This window comes from Halichoerus grypus, chromosome 6 (assembly GCF_964656455.1).
Source record: "Halichoerus grypus chromosome 6, mHalGry1.hap1.1, whole genome shotgun sequence".
Classification (NCBI taxonomy): domain Eukaryota; kingdom Metazoa; phylum Chordata; class Mammalia; order Carnivora; family Phocidae; genus Halichoerus; species Halichoerus grypus.
The window spans coordinates 161817808-161832792 of record NC_135717.1 but is presented as its reverse complement, the minus strand read 5'-3'; the positions used below and the strand labels follow the sequence as shown (position 1 = coordinate 161832792).

Sequence of the window (14985 nt, the reverse complement as noted above, 5' to 3'; positions counted from 1 at the left end):
TTTTTTTTTTAATCTTTAAGTAGGCTCCACGTCCCACGTGGGGCTTGAACTCATGACCCTGAGATCAAGAGTCACGTGCTCTACTGACTGAGCCAGCCAGGTGCCCCAAGAACATAAAATATCCTAATAATTTTATATTGACTACATGTAGAAATGATCACATTTTGGATGTACTGGGTTAAATAAAATATGTTATTAAAATGAACCTCGCCTGTCGTAACTTTTCAAAATGCGGCCACTAGAAAATTTCAAATTATATATGTGAGTCACGTTTATTGCTGGTAGGCAACACTATTCTGGGAGGACATTTAACCTGAGGTTGGGGAGGAAAAAAAAAAAAAAATCAGGGAGAGCTTCCCAAAAGAGGTTTCATCTGAGCTAATTAAAAAAAAACAAAAAACAAAAAAACCCAGCATTGATTAAATAGCTTCCCATGTGCCCAGAACTTTTCATATACTCTTTTTTAAAGATTTTATTTATTTGAGAGAGAGCGACAGAGAGAACATGAGCAGGGGGAGGGGCAAAGGGAGAGGGAGAAGCAGACTCCCCGCTCAGCAGGGAGATCAAAGCAGAACTTGATCCTAGGACCCTGAGATCATGACCTGAGCTGAAGTCAAAGGCTTAACTGACTGAGCCACCCAGGTGCCCCTTTTCACAATCTTTCTAATTTAATCTTTGATAACTGAACTGTTGTTATTTTGTTCCTTTTTTTTTTTTAATTTATTTATGGGGGGGCAGAAGGAGAGGGAGAGAGAAACTTAAGCAGACCCCACACTGAGCGCAGAGCTTTGCATGGGGCTGGACCCGGGGCTCAATCTCATGCCCCTGAGATCATGACCTGAGCCGAAACCAAGAGTCGGACACTTGACCGACTGCACCACCCAGACGCCCCTTTGTTCCTTCTTTATAAACGAGGTCTCCAGTGCTAGAAAACTTCAACTGTTTGCTGTGATTTCACAGTAATTAGTGGTGAAGATGGGGTGGAAAGCCTGCTCCCCACCAGATCCGCAGGCCAACTTCACCATCGGGAAGTGGGGGGCTAGAGAGGGCAGGAGACAATGCCCACCCCCACCCAGGTCTCTCCTACAGAGAATCTGAGAACAAGCCAAGGCTTAGTTTCAGCCCTATGCATCCAACAAGGTTCAAATCCAATTGGCTGAGAAGCTACTTGAGTTGTGTAATTTACAGAAAAATCAAATTATGTATAAGCCTCTTATAATTGAGGGTAATTTAGGAAATAACTTTCCAAAAATGGCAGATTTTACAGCTGTGTTACCATTTGGAAATTGCCGAGGTCATTTTGTCACTCGGATGCCCTTCTCTGGCTGAAAGAGGCCAGGTTATAGTCACACAGACTGACACAGAAAAATCCCATTAAGGCACTGAGCTCATTACATAGATTTGAATTTACTGGGTCAAACCAAGCTTCCTGAAACAGAGCAACTGCCTATAAAGATGGGCTGAATGAAATGTGGATGAAGCCACGTGCTTGATGGCATCATCACATTTCCATCACACAGAGAGGGGGTCTTACTCAACAATTATTACTGAAGCACTTCGCTAGGGACTGGGGTTATGACAAACATTAAAGGAGAGTTTTAAACTCAATGGCTCTGTCTGCCATGTTCCAGGCTATGGGTTGAGTGTACAGGTGCTCACACTCACACATCACACACACACACACATCACACTCACACACACATCACACACACACATCACACACACTCACACATCACACTCACACATCACACACACACACACACGTCACACTCACATCACACTCACACACACATCACACACACACATCACACACACTCACACATCACACTCACACATCACACACACACGTCACACTCACACACACCACACTCACACACACATCACACTCACACACATAACACACACACATCACTCACACATCACACACATATCACACACACACATCACACACACATCACACACTCACACATCACACTCACACATCACACTCACACAGGCACCCATGGTCTTATCGATCAGCATGTCCAGCTTAATAACAGAGTCAACCAGACACATAACATAAATCAAAATTTTTAGGAAGTGCTCACGATGAACAGCTAGTAGCTTCCAAGCAAGAGGAAATCATTCTATCTTCTTATTCAACAAAACTCCAAGTGTGCACCTGCAAAGTGTCTGAGCCTGTAGTGCAGGGGCCCAACGTGGCCCAGACCCTCTAAGAGAAGTCCCACGTCACCTAACTCAACTCAGACCCTTGTTGGCTACTGATTAACACGATTAATACCAATTCTTCCTCGGTACAATCTCAGGTGCTTTTTATACATGATTTCAAAACTCACAAAACTCCAAGACTGTATTGTGTTCCTATTTTACAGTTAAAGGAACCAATGCTTGGGAGGTCAAGTCATCGACCCAAGTCATACACCTAGGCTGGGATCCCCCAGTTCCTTCAAGCATCCAATTCTCTCCTCTGACCCAAATCGTGTCTGACTCTAGAGTCCCCATCTGTCCTGGCTCGATTGGAAATCTGACCAGGGTGCCTTCCCTGGTTCAAAAATAACAGAGCCACTGGCCATGGTGAAAGAGGCGGCCCACTGTCCCTGGGTTTTGCAATGGGCTCACTCATCTATTGTAATTTGCAGTTAATAATGAAGCATTCTCCCAAGCGCTGTGTGTAAGATCAAGTTCATGTACTATTTATCTTTGCCAGCCAGCTGCCTTTCTGCTAGGCTGACAGTAAGTAATATCTTTGCATAAGGAGCCAGTCCACAACTAAATCAATTAATCCCTCTTCGGCTGGTAGACAGCTGTTGGGTCAAAACAAGATAATTAGACGGACGCATCATTTACCAGGTGGTTGGTAATGAAGGGATTAATTGCCCAGAGTTGGAGGCTCTACAATATCTGTTCTTCCTTGCCTTCTCCGGGGTGTCAACCATTAGCAGCAGTCTTCCCAAACGAAAATTCGGAAGGCCGAGAGCCTCTTCTCCTTTCGCACTTATCCAAAAGACTGGAGCTGCTCCTTCTGAAGCGCCCATCTGATGCGTGGCATGGGGCAAGTCTGGGTTCTCCTGCTTACGGGGTCCAGAGCCGCGTGGCTCAAGTGTCCCCGATGCAGGGCCCCTCCCAAAGCCCTGCCTGGGGGCTCGGCCTCTCGGGTCCGACCACACGGCCCCAGTGGAGTCTCCCACGCTGGGGGCCTCGACTCATGAACCCGCCAGTGGAACACGAGAGAGGCTGAGAGCTCAAAACTGCCCCAGGGCCTTCGTAAGAAACGACAGGGAGCGGCCTCGGTGCATACGCTTTGAGGGGCTTTTGAGAATCAAAGAGTTTTGAACTGGAGGGACCCCTACGGACCCGCCAATCCAGTGCTTCTGAGCTCGGCCGCCGCTCAGAATCACCGGGCAGTTCTGAAGAACACCGATGCCCCCGCCCCTAACCCAGACCCACCAACAAAAGCAGAATCTCTGGGTGAGGCCTGGGCACTGCCACTGTGTCAAAGCTTCCTGAGTGGTCCTCATGGGCAGCCAGGGATGAGAACGCCAGGTCTCGGTCATTTTGTGGAAGAGGCCGCCGCGGCAAGGAGGGGGCAGGCTCTGCCTTAGAGAAGCCCCACAGTTAATAAGCGGCTTGACTCAGAAGCAGCCCTGACTCATGAGCTGTACGCTCTCTCCTCTGGGCTCCTTGTGACCACCGATCCCGCCTGCGAGTAAAGACTACACCCTCCGCAAGGGTGGACGAGCCTGGTCCAGCGGGCACCACCCTGCCCTTGCTGCCTTCTCTCCAATCAGCTCCCTGCAGGCTCCTCACTCCGGCCACAAAGCCCTCACCATTCTCTGAACGTGCCATGGCCTATCCCACCTGGGGCCCACGCTCCTGCTATTCCTCCCCTCCCTGATGCTGTTCCCTCTTCTCTGTCAGGGGAAGCCTGATGGGTCTTCAAAGGCCTAACTCAAATGCCACCCCCTCTACAAAGCCTCCCACTCGCCCTGTACCTTAAAGGGCTGATTACTTACTCCTGATTCTCCCATAACTGAAAGGCTTCTATTGTGCACCATTTATCATGTCCTACGACCTACGTGCCTCTCCTCCCCGCGTCTTTTCCCTCTGCTTAGCCTATAAATGCGTGCAGAAGAAACAAAGTTCGGCAAGCATTGCTAAGAAAGCTATTTAGGTTGTGCTAGAAGAGCCCCCACCCCAACCCCTTTGGACAATTCCAGGTTTTATCAATCTAAATAAAAAACCCCGACTTCCCAATTTCACCAAGGTAAGCTATCCCACAGCAGAGTTCTTCAGGGTGGTTCCTGCTCAGCCTGGCCACAACCAAGAGACAAAGGCCTCTCCAAATATCAGGTTCAGGAAGCAGAAAACAAAACTTCAGTTGTTTAATCCACTGTGCATTCCACATCACTCCACAAGCCTTGGCCCCTGACTTCGGGAATTTTACAACAGTCCTCAGCACATCCGTCTCAGCTTAAGTCACTAGGGAAGAGAACCTCAAGGAAGCATTTATTTTCCACCTGGAAAAGACGAAGTGATAGGCTCTCATCCTCCTACAATCCTACCAGGTCAGATGGGCCTGGCGCTACCATTTCAGAGAGCTACGTGATCTTGGCAAATTGCTCAGTTAACTGAACCTCCTTTAACTTATCTGAAGAATGGGGTTCAACCTTCCTTTTGGGGTTGTTGTGAAGATTCAATGAGATATGTGTAGAAACGCCTCGAACAGCGTGGTCTAGTAGAGTGAAAGTAGATTACACTTTCAGTGAAGAGTAACTTTCCTTCCTTTCTCCCTCTTTTGATCCTTCCTCCTGGAGCCTACCTTACGGAGAGGTAAATCTACTGTGGCATAGTGAAGACTGGACCATTAAGGGGCCACCAAATAATAGATACTTGTTTTTTTCCTCAAAAAAAAAATTTTTTTTTGTTTTTGTTTTTGGCCTCAGTTCACCCAGAATACCACTAGATCCCTCAAACACAGACTGGCCCTCCCAGACCCTTAGGAATGCCCGTCAACAGTTGGACCTAGTACACTCCTGCAAGCCTTCTAGATAGACTCTGTGTTTATGAATTCCTGGTCAGCCCCTGGGCTGTGCAGCTGTCTTCTCGGAACGTGGTAATCACAGAGCAAGGAGAAATGCTAAAGAAAGCACCAGGGAGGGCAGGGCTGAACCGCATGAGTGATGCTGTGAAGATTTCAGGGAACCCACGCGAGGACCAGGAGGTGGGCGAGGCTGAAGGACAAGCTGTCTCACTCCTGCTGGCAACTCTGGGGGCAATTATGCCCTCTTAATGGCTGACGACGGAGCTCTGCCCCGCGAGTCTGAGCTGCAACAGGGCGGCCCACAGATGCGCTGGGGCCGCAAATACGCAGTTGGCAACTCCTGAACTTTCGGTGACTTGACACCAGCTGATCTGATCAGCAATTACATTTTATTTTGGGGCCAGGGAGACAGCAGAGAACCAGGAAAATTATAAGACATCAGAGTACAGTTTTTCTAAGAATATCAACCATAAACTTTTTTTAACCAATTGTTGTTTTAGTGGCTAGGGGATTTGTGAGGCCCTGAAATAAGAAAACCTTGGATACAAAAATCAGATTATAGCCAATTTTCCCCCAAAGGAGCTTTTAAGCCTTTGCCCAATAAAAATCTGGGTGTGATTCTGTTGTTGTTTTGGAGGGGAGACAGGGTAATTTGTGCCAAGAGAACTTTGCTGGTGACAGTGAGCATAGCATAGAGATAAATGGATTTGTAGTCTGTCCTGGGTTTGAATCCTTACTCTGCTTCTTACTAGCTGTGTGGCCCTAGGCAAGCTGTATAACTTTCTTGGCCTCAGCTCTCCCCTTCGTGAAATGGGAGTGGCAGACCTGGTTGGGGGCTTATTCTAAGCATTCCATGATGGGGTGTTTAGAAGCATCTAGATAACAGCTGGTCTAGAGCACCAGTACATGGTAACTAAGATGGTGCCTTCTCGCTCTAACATTGGTTTCTTATCTACAATAAACAGTTCGTGTTTTCACCATCATATATCAAACCCAAATAACCAGTCAGCATAAGACGGGGAAATGGCATCTCTAGGAGCAGTTTGGTTTCTAGTAATTTACAGGGTTTGTCATCTGCCTCTGTGATAACATCCGTCCAGGCTTAGCGGCTTCAACGGCCTTGGCTGGTAGGGAAACACGACAAACCACAACCATGCCCAATCAGGTGCAAAGTTTGTAAATGTCTTGTGGACACAAAATTTAACTCAACAGGGGTGCGTGCTCCCTTCTCTCCTCTAAACGCCCAGCCCACGGCAGCCGAAATGATCACCACGACAGTGTCTCTGAGAAGCACCACTGGCCATATTTGCGTGGGAATGGAACGTAATTGCAGCTTGTAAAGGAAACCAGCCTAAGAAAAAAACATCCCGAGGAAACAGGGAGATCTTCCTGCGGGGACATTTTCCTGGTTGCCAGAGAAGGGGGCCGGACAGCTTGCCCACGACATTCTTGATGGAGGTGACTCACCCACCTACGCCCTCACAAATGGCTCCCAGAGCTGCCTCTCCAGCCCCATTTTCCCTCCCAGGTCCTAGGCTGCTGCTAAATGAGCTTCTCACCCAGAAAACAAAACACCACCAGAAGGAAGAGATGACCTCTACCTACATAGGTTGGACCAAGCTGGGTCTCCCTTTCCAGTCAACTCCCTCACGTCAGCCCTGGGATACCAAGAGGAACCAGACATGGAAGGCTAACCCACATGCCCAGCTCACTCTCTGGTGCCCAGTGCCTGGCATGTGTAATACTGAAGAAATGGATGAGTGAACGAGTGAATGAATCCAGGAATGAACAAACTCCATAGGAGGCACCGAGCAAAGTACTGTTACAAATGAGGGAAGGCAGTCTCAGAGGGATGAAGTATCTTGCCCACACTCACGTAGCTTGGAAATGAAGAAACCAGGCTTTGAACCCACGTCTGACTCGAAGTCAAGGCTTCCAGTATGGAAACCCCCCACATGACCATGATAATGACAAATGTTTACATAGTCCCTGACACATCAGAATGATTTTATCCTCCCAACATTCCAGAGACACGGACTCATCACGTATTCAAGTTGCACAACCAATCGGAGGCGAGGTAGGGGTGTGAACCTAGACTTTCATTCTTTCCATCACAGATATTTGGGGGCACCGTCTATAGACGTGTTAGGGGTTGGGGATACAACAGTAAACAGCACAGACACAGTCCGTGGACTTCCTGTCCAGAGGGGTGTCTACTTCAGAAATAAGCTCCTCCCATGACACTGTATGCTGCCCACAGAATTTCCCCAGGAAAAAGTAGTGTTTCAGCAGCTGTATTTTGAAAGGGAAAATGATCTGAGAACAGAGCATGTCAACAAAAAAATAGGAATAGCTTGCATCTCAGTAGCCTGTGCTGTTCTCAACATGGCTTACCAGAAACCCTATCCTTTGTCGAGGCTAGTTCTACCTCTTCCTAAGGACGGGTATGCGAACATGCTAGGAGACTTGCCTATAATAATCAGATTAATTGGGCGCCAAAAAAACCCCCAAATATCACATTCCCTGCTGAGTCACCAGGGAACCCAATAGGAAGCCTCAGGCAATGTGAGTTTGCAATTACCTGGCTAATCAGGCCTCGCCACACTAGAACTCCAAAGCAGTGGGGCTGACAAGGGAGTGAATTCACCTGGTTAGGCCACCCATGATGCACAAACTCAGGAGTCCATTTTTCCAGAAGGGAGTGCAGGTGAGAGACAGGGAAGACCTGTGGGATCAGAAAGTTCCCTTTGCGAGACTTCAGGGAATGCAGCATTACCATGCATCATCTTCCTCTACCAAGCACCTTAGTCCACAGATATACTAAATTAGGAATTTGATACAAAGTAAAGCTCAGAGACTAAGGCCAAAGAAAAAGATTTTTTTTTCTCAACAGCACTCAAAGGTCAGACAATGGGCCACTAGTTTTCACTTGCCAGTTCCTGGCATCAAGTGCTAATTAATGTTTCCGCAGGAGAACCAGCCTTAGAGTCTCCACATCAAGACCCACACACACCACTGAGGTCATCGCCATGGTGACCAGGCCTCTTCCCTTGGCTCCTAGCTTTCCACAAGGACACATTTCCTTGGTTGGAGCTTATTTCGCTCCAAGAGAAACTCTCCATAATTGAGCTCAATTTACCATGATAGTCACTTAACAAAAAGCACCCCCCAACCCCAGCCCAAGAATTGAGTCTTGGTAACCAGGTACAGTGAGGTGGAATCCTTGGGGCATCTTGGACTTGAATGAACCAACGTGGGACCAGGGTGGCCAGTTCACCCACATGTGAATCTTCTTTCGGGGTGCTAAGGGGGACACTGCCCGGCAGGCTCTATAATTTCAGAGCCCCATTGCTGGCACCTGTGACTATGTGGATCTCAAACCTGAGCAGGTCGGAAAGCTTAGTCCAGCACTACACCAAAGCATTTCTTGAATTCTAAATCCCGCTCGCTAGAATTTCGGAGCCATTATACAGAGAAAGGGTGACCAAGAAAGCCACCACTGAAGGTAAAATGCCAGGCAGTGCAAGGAAGTTTCAAATCCCCCAAGAACCAGATTTTGGAGTCTTTCATTCTCCCCTCCCCTCCAAAATTGATGCATGGAGACCAAGCCGTGAAAGCAAGCAAGTTTCCAGGGCTTACCTGGGTTGGGTTGTAGAGTTCTTGCAGGGGGCTTCGAGACCCCTTCCGGCAGCAGATGTCCACACCAAAGGGGTTCCTCCGCATGACTGAGGAGAGAAAGTGAAGGCTCATCAGAAATGAGCAACAAAGGCTTGTTGTCTGACAAAGAAAAAGGCACAGAGGTAGGTGGGGGAAGAAGAAACAGGTAGGAAAGGAAAGGAGATAAAACCACTTCTAGCAGGGGCGCCTGGGTGGCTCAGTTGGTTAAGCAACTGCCTTCAGCTCAGGTCGTGATCCTGGAGTCCCGGGATCGAGTCCCGCATCGGGCTCCCTGCTCGGCAGGGAGTCTGCTTCTCCCTCTGACCCTCCTCCCTCTCATGCTCTCTGTCTCTCATTCTCTCTCTCTCAAATAAATAAATAAAAAATCTTTAAAAAAAAAAAAAAAAAAAAAAAACCACTTCTAGCAAAGCTGCTGTTCCTTTATCCAATGGCACGTCTTCTCCAGCATTCAGGTATCTCCACGCTCAGAAGGACATAAATAATCTTAAACATTCTTCCCAGCAAATTTTTAAGAAAACAAGACAGGCATCTAAAACTCACTGAAAGGAAGCTACTTACAAAAGACAGTGTAAAGGTTCTTCGGAGAGAGTGAGTTCTACCAGCACCAGGCTTGGTGATGTATTTCAAATCCCACAGCCTCCTTGAGGCCTCAATGATCAATTACAACCTCTTATTCCTGCCTTCCCCGCCCCCCCCCCCACCTGGTTCTGGTCTCCTGAGCACCATGCAGGGCCTCCCCCTGGAGGGCTCTTCCACTGGCTAAGTCAGGCGCCCGGTCACCCCAAAGCCTCTTGTAAATTAGGTTACTTTTAATGAAAATGTCAGGTCAAAGCAGAAAGGACAAGGGCTATGGCTCTAAACAGATAGAGGTAGCACTTACAAGTAATAAAAGAGGGGAAAAGGGCACCTGGGTGGCTCAGTCGGTTAAGCGTCTGACTTTTGATCTCAGCTCAGGTCTTGATCTCGGGGTCGTGAGTTCAAGCCCCACACTGGGCTCCATGCTGGGCACGGAGCCCACATAAAAAAAATTTAAAAATAAAAGAGGGAGAGTTAAGGGAACTCCTCAAAAGCCAAAGGCGTTGGGGACACTCAGCACTACTTTTTTAAAGGTTTTATTTTTAAGTACTCTCTACACCCAACGTGAGGTTCGAACTCACAACCCCAAGATCAAGAGTCACACGCTCCACAAACTGAGCCAGGCAGGCGCTCCCCTCCCCCTCCCCAACGCCCCGAACTATTTTTAAGTGGAAAAGAGTTTTTTTTTTCCCATTCTTCTTGTTCACAAAACACCCTCATTCCGGGCAGTCTCTCCCAGAGCCTGACACGCAGTCACCTGTTGATAATTATTTGTTGAAGGGCGGGCGGCGTGGAGGAGGGAGGAGCAAATGAATGAGCGAACAAGCGTTTTCTTCTCCCACAGGAGGCGATTTTCTTGTGGAATGACTTGGTAGGGGCATGGGCGGGACAAGGAAAGCAGATCCATCCACAAGCCTGAAGAATTCGCCCTTATGTAGCAGCCGCAGAGAGGACCCATGATGTTCCCTGGGTTTGCATTCCGGCTCTACCACATTCCCACTGTGTGATCTTTGGCAAGGCACCTAACCTTGCTGTGCCTGTGCTTCTTCAGCTGTAAGATGGAGTTGGCTGTGAGGATTCAACGAGTTACTCCTATCTGCAGAATGCTTAAACCGGGGTGCTGGCCAAAAAGCGTTTCTTACAAATTTCTGAAGGGCATCAAACTGTACGCTGGATTTGCACAGAACGATTCCTGACCAAAACCCGCCTACCCCCGGGGGGGGGGGGTGGGAAGGTGAGAACTTCTCTACTCGTGAGCCATCCAGCAAGCTGATGGGCAGTCAGCAGACCTCAAAGGCTTCTCTGAACCGAGAGCCACAGAAGGCTGGGGCGGGGGGAGCCCGAGGGGGACACTTAGAAGCCAGCCGTAGGTCCGAAACGTGAGGAAAGCCATCTCCGCAAGGAGCCAATTCCTTCTGGAAGTTCTCCAGGTGAACTGACCCTTTCTCAGGCAGTTCTCCTTTGACCTGTCCCTTGGAGCCACATGGAAACCCTCAGAGTAAATCATCGCTTCCAGGAACCTGGAAGCTGCGTTTTCTGTCCCCTTCTCCGTTGCCTCGGAGAGCGGGGTCATTGCGCTTTTGCTGCGAAGGGCAGGCAGCGCTTTGGCCGTGCCCTCGGGGTCTGGGGCACCGTGTCGGCAGCCACGGATGATCCAGAACCCAACGGGTGTGGCCGCGTGCCATCGCCGCTCCACGCATGGACGCAGAAAGCGAATTCCGTGTCATTTTCACGTGTCGGGAAATAGTCTTCTTCTTTTGATGGGTTTTTTCCAACCGTGTCACAGAAACACGCGCGGGGCCGGATCGGGCCCACGGCTGTCGTTTGCTGACCCCCGCCCTGGAGAACGGTCCCCGGGATTCCTGGGGTCAGCGGAACAAGCCCCAAAAGCACGCTGCGTGCCCCACGGCCCTCTCTGGGGAGGCGACCTGCGGGCAAACGTCCACCCATAAAAGCCGTTCGAATTTGATTAGGCTGTGCGGGGAGGGGGGGAACACTGCCTCTTTGTTCCTCCACAACTGCCTCGAGAAGAAGGGGGAAAAATCCACGTTGTGTTTTTCTTTAATTTATTGCTTCATTTTTCATTTCCACCAAAAACGAGGTAAACTGTTAAATGCACGCCACTTGCCCTCGGTGCACAATGACATAGCAACACTTCGGAGGAGAAAAAACAGCCATAAAACTTGTAAAATTATGCTCACGCCGTGCAAGATTAAACTCTCCCCGTGGCGGCAGACAGGCTCCCGGGGCCGGTGGCTGCAGGACCCGCCACGGTGAAAACCCTACCGTGGAGTCCATTAAAAGTCAGCTTTTATGGGGGGCAGTATTATTTAATTGGTTTATTTTTCAAATACAAGGCCTTTAAAATGCTTTGACCGTGTGGGGCCTGCAACGCGGGCCCTTTCCCAAGGCCGCCCGCCCTCCGTGCCTCCTCCCGCCCTGGCCATGCGCGCTCCGTTGGGCGCCACGTGAACCAGCCTTGGCACCCCAGGCCACAAAAGCCAAAGGGGCCTTGTGCGCTGTTTATGAGAATGACAACAATCTTACTATTTATCGAGCGCTCACTGTGTGCCAGGCACTTGGTTAAGTGTAATCCTTCCCACGGTGAAGGAAGGACCTGCATTTTAGAGGTCTGAGCCTCCCTTAACTTCAGAAACTGGACCAAGGTCAAGACCACGGGAGTGGAAAGTAACCACATGAAGACTCAGACCTGACTGCTATAGGTGCTTCACATCCAAACAAGGACAGTGAGGACCTACTGCGTGCCTGGAAGCCAAAGGACGGGCTGGCAATTATGCACGTAAGTACTAAGTACGTTGGTCCCGTGTGCGTCTTCGGAAAAGTGGCATCAGAGAAGGTTGAGTGACTGACACACACAGATGGTGGCGGGTACAGTTTAGAGAGCGCTCACGGTGCGCCCAGCAGCTCACGCATTTCATCTGCACAGCAGCCGTATGGGGTGGGTACCACCACTGTCCCCACTTTATGGATAGGAATACTGAGGCACAGCAGGGGAAGGTAACTTGCCCGGGTCTCATGACTAAGAGATGAGGCATGGACTCCAACACAGGCAGCCCGTGCTCTCAGCTGCCATGCTGGGCCAAGGGTCAGGTGCCAAGTCCACCACGCATCTTTCTAGTTGGGCCCCAGACTGGGTTGGCTGGCCACTTCTAGGACAGAAGATCTAAAATGAACTCCAGTGTCCTAGGAGTCACTAAAGTGATGTGATGTGACAGCCAGACTAATAACTAAGTTATCGCACTCCATTCAATGAACTTTTCTCAAGCACCCACGGTATGCCGGGCATGGGCATGGGGGTATAGACCCTCCCCATCTTATTCACATTTTCCCCTGGTGCTTGGCACAAGTCAGTCCTCAAGAAAGGCTGTGAATGAGCTAGGATTTCAGGGTTCCTTCACAAGCGTTGGACAGGCTGTTTTCTACTATATAAGGAAGAAACCGCCTGTAGCATCCAACAGCTGGTTTTTTTTTTCCTTTGAAAAATAAAAGGTCTGGTGATCAAAAGCCCTAAGAAATGAATCCCTGAGGACATTTAACAGTGGCCTTCTACCGTCCACCCGCCACCACGAGTTTTATTTAGCTGCAACACTTGCTTTTTTTTTTCCTTTCTAAACCCCAGTCAACGAAACTCAAGACCGTTTGGTAAGAATCGAATTGGCTCAACTTACAGCACAATTTCTTGGACCCAGGCACATTTCTGCATATTCCAAGGTACATGAATGAAGCCAGCCCCTGTGTTTGTTTTATGATGACAAAGAGCACATTGTCCTTAAGTGGGTCCTCTGCTCACAGTCAACGGACAGCAGGGGACACAAAGTGGGCTCCCAGCAAAGGAGCGGAGCCCACCTCACCCTCTGAGTGACTCCCCGTGACCTCGCCTTGTGCTTCTGGACTGGACGGGAGCTGCTGGATGGCTAATTCGGGTCTGAGGACGTAAAACGGAAAGGCCTTGGGGCCCTGGGTGGGAACTCACCTTTGATGCGTTTTAGAAAACTACAGGCATATGGGATGCTCGGGGATTATAGTCCAGCTCCACAGCCTCTGTGCTCTCACTTCCCTGGACATCCAAAGGGAGGCACTGCTTACTCAATCACCCGGGTCCAAATGCGTCTCCACCTCCCACCCACCCCCACCCTGCCGGCAAAACCACTCTAATACTGCACTGACTTCAGACACTTTCCGAATCTGATTTTGCTAACAGCCTGGGCATGATTCCTCATCAACACCACACTCTGCGGGTGCAGAGCAAAAATGCAATCAAGGAGATGTCTTCTCCAAAGGCACCAATTCACGCTGTGCCCTGGTGCAGTACCGTCCAGACCATGTGTCTAAAGGATGTTGGAATGGGACCGTGTCTAGGTCAACATCATCAAGTGAGGAGAAGTGAGAGGGCTAACCAGCTCCCTCAGAGGGGGCCGTTCCTGGAAAGACGGGCCATCTGCTTTGCAACAGCAGGGTGCAGAGCCTCCCTTAAAAGGCCACTATGTCACAGCTGTCCCCTCTCCTGTGGAGGTCACCCCGTAGTTCCGACCATCCTGGCTTGCCTGGGACAGAAGAGATTCCTGGAACTCCGGACTGTTTCCATGCTAAAACCAGCAAAGTCCCAAGCACCGAGCCACACCCTTCGGATTCAAATCCTGGCTTCACTATTAACCAGCCTTGGGATCTTCGCTCAACGTCTTCATCTCTGAAATGCAACTATAAAGCACAATAATAATGCCTACATCCTAGGATGGTTTTGGGAATTAAATGAAAATGTAAAATAGCCTGGTACATAGCATCCAGGACTGTCCGTGTGAAAAGTCACAGGCCTGGATCCTACACCTCGCTTTGTCACCAAAGAGCCTCGCTTTGAACCAGGTACCCCCGGGGCCTCAGATTTCTCCTTGGTCAGCTGCAGAGATAAAACCAGGTGATCTCTAAGTTCCCGATGTCTAAGCACAGGGCAGCGGGAAGTTTCCCTGGAGAACCACGGGTTCAGTAAGTCCTGGAGAGGGCCTGGGGGTGGGGCAGTCAGGGGGAAGGGGCAGGAGGTGTAGACAGAGGACCCGGTGGCAGTTAGTAACAGAAAAGCAGGAGAGAAGAGTGTGGGCCCAGAAGACGTTGGGAAAGAAAAAGCGGTATTTGGCTGTGAGACAGACTTCTCCTCAATTTCTAACCAGTTTACAAATTCACGACCAAAGGCTGGCATCCTGGTTGAAATGAAGAGGTTTTTCAAATGAAAAAATGCCATCAACAAAGAAAAATTAATAATAATACAAAAATAGGACCCCCCCCAAATCTTATACAGAAGCAGAACTAGTGGTCTCTAGCTCGGGTGGGGCAGTTGTTGGAACAAAACCCTCTTGTCTTAGTAACCCAGGACCTGAAATTCCACACCGGGAGGGACTCAGAGTGGAAAGAACCCAACCCTCAACCAGAAGCGCCCGTGAGCCTGGCCTTCCGGGAGCCCTCTTGTTCTTTAGAGTTCAGCATCTCCTTTGGACCACCACTCTCCTTTTAAAACACAAAGGAAGAAATCCCCTTTGAGTCGCTCACTAACATCAGAACGTATTAGTTGTTCTGCCCAGGTTTCTGGAAGAAATATTCAGGACTAGAGGAAAGAGGAGGGAGAGAGAAGAAAACAAAGATGGCGGGGGGGGGCGGCGCCGGGCGGATAAGGTGCTGAA

General features: G+C 49.4%; 1 protein-coding gene across 4 annotated transcripts in view; it reads right to left on the bottom strand.

Annotated features, from left to right (window-relative positions):
* CHST11 (carbohydrate sulfotransferase 11) overlaps positions 1-14985 on the bottom strand; it is a 261062-nt gene that overhangs the window by 125033 nt on the left and 121044 nt on the right. For 3 of the 4 annotated variants that reach the window (XM_036103384.2, XM_036103395.2, XM_078076502.1), the window contains exon 2: positions 8681-8766. In XM_036103384.2, the coding sequence (XP_035959277.1) occupies positions 8681-8766 (86 nt within the window). Of the gene's footprint in view, positions 1-7622; positions 7830-8680; positions 8767-14985 lie in introns of those variants that run through there. The other variant, XM_078076500.1, reaches the window with a different exon arrangement.